A 9202-nucleotide genomic window follows, 5' to 3' on the forward strand; every position below is an offset into this window, starting at 1 on the left:
AGGGAGGGAGGAGGAGGGAGGAGGAGGAGGAGGGAGGGGAAGGAGGGGAGGAGGAGGGGAGGGGAGGAGGAGAGGAGGGGAGGGGAGAGGAGGGGAGGGGAGGGGAAGAGGAGGGGAGGGAGCGAGGAGGAAAAGATGAGGACGGGAGGAGGGGAAGGGGGAAAAAGCGGAAGATGCTCAAGTGAGGTGACTGGAGGAAGGAAGGGAGGGAGGAGGGAGAGGAGGAAGAGACCTGATCACGTTGGACAGAATATCGCTGTCCTTTTTGTGGTCAAGATATCTCCACCAGTTATACAACATCCCCACCTGCTTGCATCTTCATCCTCCTGGTCCTTCCTCTCCCTCCGCCTTCCGTTTTGTTCCACATCCACCCGTTCCCCCCACCCAAACTCTCTGCTCTGCTCTCTCTTACTCTCCTCTCCCCTCCCCTCCCCACTTACCGCGTTCCCCTCGTATTCATCGATGGTTCCAAGGTTCTGATGGACAGCTCCATCCCAGTTGAAGGGAACTTCCAAACCCTGGACGAGGAAATGACTGTGATCGCTGCCCTCCAACCCTCTCCCTCCTCTCAGCTTTTCTTCCTCCCCCTTCTTTCCTCCATTCTTCACTTGCCTCCCTGTACAGTTTCTTCCTTCCTCTTCCCCTCCCTCCAGTCTCTTTCCCCCCTCTCCTCCTTGTGTTTCTTCTCTCACCCATGCTGTGTAGTTGTTGTATGCATCCCCCAGCTTCTGATACGAATGTCGCGCCAGCGCCAACGTCGTTCCCATGGAGTAGTCGCAGTCGCATCCTTCAGGACATGCTCCTCCGCACGTCTCGCCTGGTTGACGTCGGCAAGAGCAACAGAGGAGAGGTAGACGGAAAGGGCAGAGATCAGAAGAGGGAGAGGCGAAGGGGATGGATGAGGAGGGAGAGAAGAGGTTGATCAGAGGATTTGAAGGAGGTCGGGGAGAGCGGGGGAGGAAGTGCCGGGCAAGTACCGGGAAGAGTTCGATAGTATTCCATGAGCTGGTGGCCGAAGCGATGGTAGGTGATATAGAACTCCCTCACCACCTGATCCTCCCACGTGTCTTCACCGTACTGCCCTTATTGTCAGGGCTCTCAATGCATCGCTTGTCCTGTTTTATTCACCTTGAGCAAGTCAGGAAGTGACCCGTTTTTCTCCCACTCCTCCATGGGTGCGAACGCCTGCAAGGGCACCAGGGTGTCAGGCACGACGAAGCAAGCGAGAGAGTCAGACGCTGCCTTTACCTTGGCATGGCATCTTGCATACTGGTGGATGTTGATCTTCTCAACTTGAGTTGGAATCTGATCCCCGCAAGTCAAACGGTCAAGACTCTAACCCTCTCGCTCTCGCTCTCGCTCTCGCTCTCGCTCTCGCTCTCGCTCTCGCTCTCCACGTCAGCCATTCTTTCTCCCTCTCTGTCTCTGTCTCTGTCTCTGTCTCTGTCTCTGTCTCTCTCTCTCTCTCTCTGCCAGCATTCTCACCATCCTGTCTGTCAATCCCCACGTGAAATGAAAGAATTGGTCTTCATTCAAGCTGGGATCCTGACAAGTCCGTCACGTTTCGAAGTCTCCAGCGCGTTCTCGAGACCTCGAGAAGCTTCTCGAGGTTCTCAGCTGGTCTATTCCCTCCGTACGAATGGATCGGACTATCACAAAGTTCAACTCGTTGCAGCTGGACTTTAGCTGAACTTGCATCTGGGCCTTACCGGTCCCAGATGTTTGCGTCGTAAAACTTCTGCAGAGAGTATCCGTACTTGTCCGGCCAGTGGCTTCTGCCGGGGAAGACAACGCCCGGCCACTTGATTGAGCTGAGACGCAGCGGTCAAACAGGTAGAGAGAGGGAGAGAGCTTGTTACCTGTTGAGGCCGTACCACCTGTAGGACATGAGCTGGAGAGACATGAAACGGACGTCTGGCCGAACGTTCTCACAGACTGTGAGGTAGAGTCCCGGGTTGAACTAGAGAAAGTGAGGAGACGACTAGGTAGGGAGCGACAGACCTGGAGGTCTCCCGAGCAGAGCAGGATGGCGTTGGGGGGTAGCGTCTCTATCGCGGTCCTCGTCACAAACTCGACGGCATAGTTCCCTGACTATGACGCGCGTCAGAGTGAGACAGGCAGCCAACAGATTCATCACCTGATCCTGCTTGTCAAAGTTCTTCACGAACTGAAGCCACACACAGAGACAAACGATCGCCCATCTGACGGAAAGTGCGAAAGCCTTGTCTGCGAATCTCCGGGAGAGAAACTCAAATCCGATGCCCACGAAGAGGAAGAGAGTGGAGTTGGGCATCTGCCAGAACCGAGCATGGACGGCGAGGAAGAGAGGGACCTAGCAGGCTCTCAGCTGCGGGGGGCCTCGAGGATAAGAACCTTGATCGGGAGGTTTGCCAGCGAGTGAAAGACGATGATGTAGAACAGATAGCAGATGACCAGCACTCGCCCAGCTGAGAGGAAGTCATGGTACAGAAGGGCTTGGCATGCGAGCTGACCTGCGAGGTTTCTCTGGAGCGGTCGCCCGTACAGGCAGAGGATGAGTCCTGGAAATAGAGCAAGGGAGTGACTCTGGAGCTCGTTCAAGACTTCGGGCAACAACCAACAACAGCGAAAGGGATCCCGATGTACATCAATTGCCCCTCGTAAGTCTTGGTGTGACCTGCCGACCGCTCATGCTAAAATCTCGCAAACCATTCTACCTCTTCGCCTCTCGTCCAGCCGAGGACCAGCTATGTCCTCGAGGTAAAATCTGATCCCCTCCAGCAGAGAAACCTTGAAAGGTCTCACACGCTCGCATGGCTGGGTGCCGGACTTACTGGCTTCCCGTGGACTTCTGTTCCTCCCGCTGCGAGCACGAAAGTGCCTGCGAGGAAGATGAGACGATGGAAGAAGGAAAGGGAGACAAGCTGGAAAGAAGGGCAGGAAAGGGATGTGATATGCTGCAAGGAGAGCAGAGGAGAGGCTCTGTGGAGAGCAACGTAGAAGACTTCTCTTATCTCTCACCGTAATCCTTCCTCAAAAAATGATTCAAAAACCCCTGAAAAGACCTCCGATCTCCCCAGGAATACTAGCAATCAAGGTTAGATGATCAAACCAGAGCAACCCTTCCTTACCTGGGGTACATGCTCGAATTGAGGACAAAACTTGACTGCACTCATAATTCCATCACAAGACGACTTGTCAAGATCAAGAAACTTGAAACGACAAGACACAAACCTCCCAAGCTGTGTCCCTCTTTCTCAGCCCAAGGGATAGGGCAGCCTTCCAACCACCACATGTGACTGTAGGGGGTCAGGCCGAGGAGGAGCAGCGCTGTACACTTGAGGATGCTGGAGGGGAGCAGAAGTTGTCGCCAGCCAGAAAACAAGACGGAAGGGACTATTATCGCACAGTACAACACTAGGGTGTGCTGGTTTGTCAAGCCAAGGCCGACAACGAAAGCGCCGGTGAAGGCAACGCGAGTGGCTGACGGTCGATCCCTCGCGAGGTATCGAACCAACAGGTTGGTGAGCAGACACACGAAGAAGTTGTTGAGGGCAAACACTTCTGCCTGTAGCGCGTTGTTCCAGATGAGAGGCGATAGTCCGTACATGGCAGACGCCAACGTAGCAGAGGAGTCGCTCCCTGTCATGACTCGCGCTGCTCTATGGAGATGGTAAACCCCTGCTGCTGTCAGCATGGCGCACATGAGGTTCACTCGGTACGCCTTGTTCTCTCCTAGTGAGGCGAACAAGCTCATGGCTCCTCGAGCTAGCAACACAAACAGCGGATACCCCGGAGGGTGCGCAGGACCTCCACTGCATGCCGCCGCCATGACCTCCCCTGAGTCTCCTCCCGAGATGGAAGGAGAGAGAGTTCGGTAGTACACGGAGAGGATGAGGAAAGATGTGATGGCTGCCTGCATCCTTCCTCCTTCCATATCGACAGCGGGATGCCTGTACATCCCGAATCCGTCCCTGTCCTCTGACGGCGTGATCGCTTCCCCTGCATCCTCCCACTCTCCATGCTGGTGACTTGGAGTGAGAGGAGTGACAGGGCTCGTCAGAGAGTTGCGATCACTGGATCCCTCCTGCTCCTGCTCCTGCTCCTCCTGCTCCTCCTCCCCGTCGTCACCCTTCCATGCCGGCATAAACAGGTTGCGGGATGTATGAGGGTTATCGGGGTCGAGGTCGCAATGCTGCGAATATTTGCTCGAGGGATGCAGCGGCGAGGGTTGTCGTACGGGAGCACGAGCTGGTGAGGACAAACCTGTTCCTCTCCCTGCTGCCGAAACCACTCTCCTGCTCTCCTGCTCTCCTGCTCTCCTGCTCTCCTGCTCTCCTGCTCTCCTGCTCTACTCCTGCTGAACCTCCTCTCATCATCTTGCCTATGGTTATGTTTCTTCTGTCGTACTGAATGTTTGCGGGCAAGGCTGAGCAACAGGCTGTCGAAGAAGGTGACCTTGAGTTGAGGTCTGGCAGTTTTCACGAGCGTTTCCTCTTCAGCTGTCACAGTTTGGCGCTTTCGATCAGGTCAAGAAGGCAGCGGTCGACAAGGAGGCATGACAGGATAAGTTAGAGCTGCTGCCCTGACGTTTGGGGCAGGACGACAAGGCCATGGTCCTGCTGGGGATGTGCTACGCGATGGGACGAGACGTGGAAAAGTGCGACGTGACAGCAGCTGAATGGTTTAAGAAGGTGATTCGCGTGCCTCCTCCCCTTCTCAGCTTGACCGGAGGGCTCAGTCTGCTGCGAAAGGAAATGCTGAGTCGAAGGTGCCTGCTCCTGCTCTATCTCCTTCTCCTGCTCTATCTCCTGCTCCTGCTCTATCTCCTGCTCCTGCTCTATCTCCTTCTCCTGCTCTATCTCCTGCTCCTGCTCTATCTCCTGCTCCTGCTCTATCTCGTGCTCCTGCACTATCTCCTGCTCCTGCTCTATCTCCTTCTCCTGCTCTATCTCCTGCTCCTGCTCTATCTCCTTCTCCTGCTCTATCTCCTGCTGCTGCACTATCTCCTGCTCCTGCACTATCTCCTGCTCCTGCTCTATCTCCTGCTCCTGCACTATCTCCTGCTCCTGCTCTATCTCCTGCTCCTGCTCTATCTCCTTCTCCTGCTCTATCTCCTGCTCCTGCACTATCTCCTTCTCCTGCTCTATCTCCTGCTGCTGCACTATCTCCTGCTCCTGCACTATCTCCTTCTCCTGCTCTATCTCCTGCTCCTGCTCTATCTCCTGCTCCTGCTCTATCTCCTTCTCATTCTCCTGCTCTTGTACCCTCGGTCTTTGTTGCTGAGACACGACAGCTTGCTATGGGATTGTGGGCATTGGAGGGGCGAGGAAACATGAAGGCGGATCCCATAGCGGCAAAGCCATACCTTGAGGAAGCGTCGGCAGCGGTCGGTTTGATGCTGACCCCCCGCTCAGCATCAGCTCATGTGCTCCTGGCAGGGCCTGGGCGATGCGAGCGCCATCCTTGGTATCTTGTGGTTGGAAGGGAAGCTGGGAAAGAAGGACGAGGCAGCAGCTGCCGAGCTCTTCCGTAAGGCATCGGACAAGGGAAACTGGCTGTGAGTGCGAAAGATGAATGGTGATGATGACAAGGGAGCGGAGGAGGAAGACGATTCTGCTTCCGTTGAGGACGAGGTCAACTAGGATGGTGATGATGGTGCTGATGATGCTGATGGTGATAGTAGGATGATGGTTGTGGTGGTGGTGATGATGGTGATGGAGGTGATGATGATGATGATGGAGGTGATGGTGATGGTGATGGTGATGGTGATGGTGATGGTGATGATGATGATGATGGTGATGATGGAGGTGATGATGATGATGAAGAAGATGAAGATGGTGAAGAAGAAGAAGAAGAAGAAGAAGAAGAAAAGAAGAAGAAGAAGAAGAAGAAGAAGATGATGGTGATGGTGAGGATGATGATGATGATGATTTCTTGCAGAGCAACGTACAATCTGGGTGTTCTGATAGCGGAGGGAAGGGGGATATCGGCGAGCCCGTCCAAGGGATACGAGCTGTGAGAGAGAAGAGCTTCGTTCTAGTCTCACCTTCCTTCCCTCTAGTATCAGAAAGTCAGCAGTCGCTGGCCTTGCAGATGCTCAGTACGCTCTTGCTGCTGCGTATAACTTTGGGGGGATGAAGGTGAGGATGTGCGGAGGAAGGGCGCGATGCTTGTGTTTTTAAAGGAAAGAGGGAGGAAGAGGAGGAAGAGGATGACGAGGAGGAGAAACTTGCGAGTACTCATAGCTGGGCCCTCTCAGCTTAAGAGAGACGCAAAGAAGTCTCACGAATGGATGCTCAAAGCCGCGAAACAGGTATCCCTTGCTTGTTCTTGCGTTCTTGCAACATCTGACATCGGCAATCAGGGAAAGGCTTCTGCACAGGTGAAGTTTCACGTTTTGAAAGCAAGCATGTGACGAGTTTTAGTACAACGTGGGCGTTCAATTTGCCAACGGTGAAGGAGTAGAAAAGAACTTGAAGGAAGCAGTGTTGTGGTAGACTTGCTGCTATGCTTTCCTGCCTTTGATCGTGTCTTGGCCTTGCAGGTATACAAGAGCCGCAGAACAAGGATTGGTGGAGAGCATGTGTAATTTGGGAACTCTTCTTCTCAGTGCTGGTGTGAGATGTCGAGAAAAGGATGATGATGAGATGATAGAGGTTTGTAGATGAGGTGAAGAATGAGTCTGAAGGCTTCAGATGGTTGTTTCTCTTGCTCTACCTCCTCCCTGTTCACTGTTTGTGACTGCAGGTCACTACAAGCGGCTCAGAAGGATTTTGACATGGCGAAATTCAATGTTGGATACTGCTATCACACAGGCGAGCTGTTGCCTTTGGCTTCCTCTCCTTATTCTCGTCCAGGACTCGGGACAGACAAGAACGCAGAGGAAGCGATGAGGTGGTACAAGGAGGCAGCAGGGAAGGGGCAGAAGCTGGTTGACTTGCTCCTCCCGTGCTTCCTACTGATGTAAAAGTCGAGCAGGCCATGCTTCAGCTCGCCGCCATGTACCGCAAGGTCTTGGTTCGAAGCTCCAAACGTTTCTCACAAAGTTTGATATCAGGGCGAAGGAGTACCGGCTGATGAAGAAATGGCGAAAGAATGGGAGAGCAAAGCACAAAAGTAGCCAGAGGAAGAACAGGAAGCAGAATAAGGAAGTTTTGTTTTTCATCTACATGTTTGGCTATTTGCATATTGTACAAGCAGCAGAGGCGTCACTGCAAAAGTTTCTGACATGTTTGCGCGTTCTTCTCAGCTGAAGGATGTTGAGGATTCAACTGCATTGTCTTCTGAAATAGCGACAGCGCTTCTCCATACCTGCCGTCCTTGTCATTTTCTCGTCTCCTCCCTGTTTCCAATCAGTGCGAATCATCTTCTTTTCCTTCTTCTTTTCCTTCTTCTTTTTCTTCTTCTTTTTCTTGTTCTTCTACGTCTGCTGCTGCTGCTGGGCTCATCTCACCTCCTCATTTGCGCATGGGAGATCCCAAGGTTGAACAGAGCGTCGACGTGCTGGGGGTCGAGCTTGAGGGCAGCAGAGAAGCGCTGCTGGGCTTGTTCAGGGTGCCCCATCGCACCCAGACAGAGGCCGTCGCTGTAGTAAGCGTCTGCCTTGACCGGATTCAGCTGGAGTGTCTGACGATATGCCGAGGATGCATCCTGGGACGAGACGAGAGTCAGGGAGAGAGCAGGGGAGTTGACGGGAAAGAGCCAGTGGAAGACGCAGGTGGTGGTGGTTGATGGAGGACGGGAAGTCAGAAAAGGTGATGGCTACTGACGGGGAGGAGGAACGAGGGGAGCAGCAGCAGGAGCATGAGGGCGAAAGTCACCATCATGCGGCCCATCTGCCAGAGCGAGGCTCCCATGTTGAAATAAGCGTCCTCGTGCGAGGGATCTAAGCTGGCAGCCAGCAGGAGAGAGTCGACGGAGAGCGAAAACTTGCCCATGCGATGAAGGGTGGTGCCGAGGTTGTAGGAGGCAGCGACCTGGCGCGAGCGAAAGTCAGACCGAGAGACGAGGAGAGAAGCTGAAGGACTAGGAGGAGCAGAGAGAGAGGCAAAAGGTTGGAGCCGGGAGCGAGTACATGGTTGGGATTGAGTCTGAGAACAATCTTGAAAGATCTCTCCGCAAGCAAGAGATGTTGTTTCTTCTCCTTGCCCTCCTCCTGCTCGCTCCACTGGTAGAAACTTGCGCCCAAGCTGTAGTAGGCCTGCTCACAGGGTGACTCTCCTGTTTCTTCTCCGATCTCTTCTCCCATCTCATCTCCCATCTCTCCTCCACCCCTTCCTTATCCCTGCAGCCCTGAATACTATTTGCCTCCTGCCTGGCCTGCCTAGCCGTGTCTCGCCCTGTCCCTCTTGCCCCCTCACCTCCGCGTAGTCTGGTCGGATTCGAACCGCCGCCTTCAGCGCCTACTCTACCAGCCATCAGCATCCACCACCTCCTCACTCGCTCGACCTTGACGGCATGCTGGTGCTGTTCGGCTTGAGCGAGGGCAAAGCCAAGGCCATACAGGTGCTTCGGATTCTCCTGCTGCCCTCTCAGTGATCAATCGTCTCCTATCTCCTGCTTTCTCTTGTTCTCTTCTCCCCTGACAACCTCCCTCCCTCCCTCCCTCCCTCCCTCCCTCCCTCCCTCCCTCCCTCTCTCGCTCACGCACAGGCATCACACGAACTCCTGCGGACCACAGTGAAATCGCGTCCTGCCAGTCCTGGTTCCTCCACCAAGTGCGGAGGAAGTAAAGGAGGAGGAGGAGGAGGAAGAAGAAGTAACTGGCATAGAGCTTTCTTCCTTTCCCCTGCTGCTGCAGCTTCTCCTCGTCACTTGAAAGCGTCGGGGCCCGTTGGAAGAGAGTCATCGCGAGCATGAGGCAGTAGCCGATGGAAGGGAGGTAGAGCACTCGTTCCGCGACCACGAACCCTACGGGAAAGAAGAGGTTGGAGCTAAGAAGAGATCAGAGAGGAAAGGAGAAACGAGGAAAAGTCAAGACGGACAAGGAAGAGCAGGAGAAGAAGTAGTAGAAGCAGTATACAGATGAGGAAAAGGGGGAAGAGGGTGGTGCTGGTGTGAGAGAAGGAGTAGGAGGAGGAGGTCGAGCGAAATGAATAGGAGTAGGAGTAGGAGTAGGAAGAGGAGGAGGAGTAGGAAGAGGAGGAGGAGGAGAAGTAGTAGTAGTAGTAGTAGGAGGAGGAGGAGTAGGAAGAGGAGGAGTAGGAAGAGGAGGAGGAGG

At 54.1% G+C, this 9202-nt stretch overlaps 3 protein-coding genes across 3 annotated transcripts; 1 reads left to right on the forward strand and 2 right to left on the reverse strand.

Annotated features, from left to right (window-relative positions):
- Positions 1-318: 318 nt before the first annotated feature.
- Positions 319-4126, reverse strand: GUITHDRAFT_104174 (hypothetical protein; the record flags this gene model as incomplete). Its single annotated transcript, XM_005837289.1, has 20 exons — positions 319-348; positions 441-518; positions 693-817; positions 978-1077; positions 1129-1185; positions 1249-1305; positions 1486-1545; positions 1592-1649; positions 1710-1811; positions 1860-1960; positions 2002-2091; positions 2138-2332; positions 2374-2447; positions 2493-2540; positions 2597-2656; positions 2697-2769; positions 2814-2860; positions 3001-3064; positions 3111-3145; positions 3388-4126. 20 exons carry the CDS (start codon positions 4124-4126, stop codon positions 319-321), a joined length of 2193 nt encoding a protein of 730 aa, XP_005837346.1.
- Positions 4127-4171: 45 nt separating this feature from the next.
- Positions 4172-7102, forward strand: GUITHDRAFT_104175 (hypothetical protein; the record flags this gene model as incomplete). The annotated part of the gene is made up of 17 exons (XM_005837290.1): positions 4172-4233; positions 4408-4432; positions 4482-4523; positions 4581-4673; positions 4721-4750; positions 5276-5368; positions 5421-5539; positions 5923-5997; positions 6044-6122; positions 6242-6295; positions 6347-6364; positions 6408-6475; positions 6527-6597; positions 6647-6680; positions 6730-6913; positions 6961-6993; positions 7040-7102. The coding sequence occupies 17 exons, from the start codon at positions 4172-4174 to the stop codon at positions 7100-7102; spliced, it is 1143 nt and encodes a 380-aa protein (XP_005837347.1).
- A 329-nt stretch (positions 7103-7431) lies between these two features.
- On the reverse strand, positions 7432-8638 carry GUITHDRAFT_104176 (hypothetical protein; the record flags this gene model as incomplete). The annotated part of the gene is made up of 6 exons (XM_005837291.1): positions 7432-7632; positions 7803-7958; positions 8057-8182; positions 8343-8384; positions 8431-8505; positions 8633-8638. The coding sequence occupies 6 exons, from the start codon at positions 8636-8638 to the stop codon at positions 7432-7434; spliced, it is 606 nt and encodes a 201-aa protein (XP_005837348.1).
- Positions 8639-9202: the final 564 nt, after the last annotated feature.

The sequence above is a fragment of the Guillardia theta genome (assembly GCF_000315625.1).
Source record: "Guillardia theta CCMP2712 unplaced genomic scaffold GUITHscaffold_15, whole genome shotgun sequence".
Classification (NCBI taxonomy): domain Eukaryota; class Cryptophyceae; order Pyrenomonadales; family Geminigeraceae; genus Guillardia; species Guillardia theta.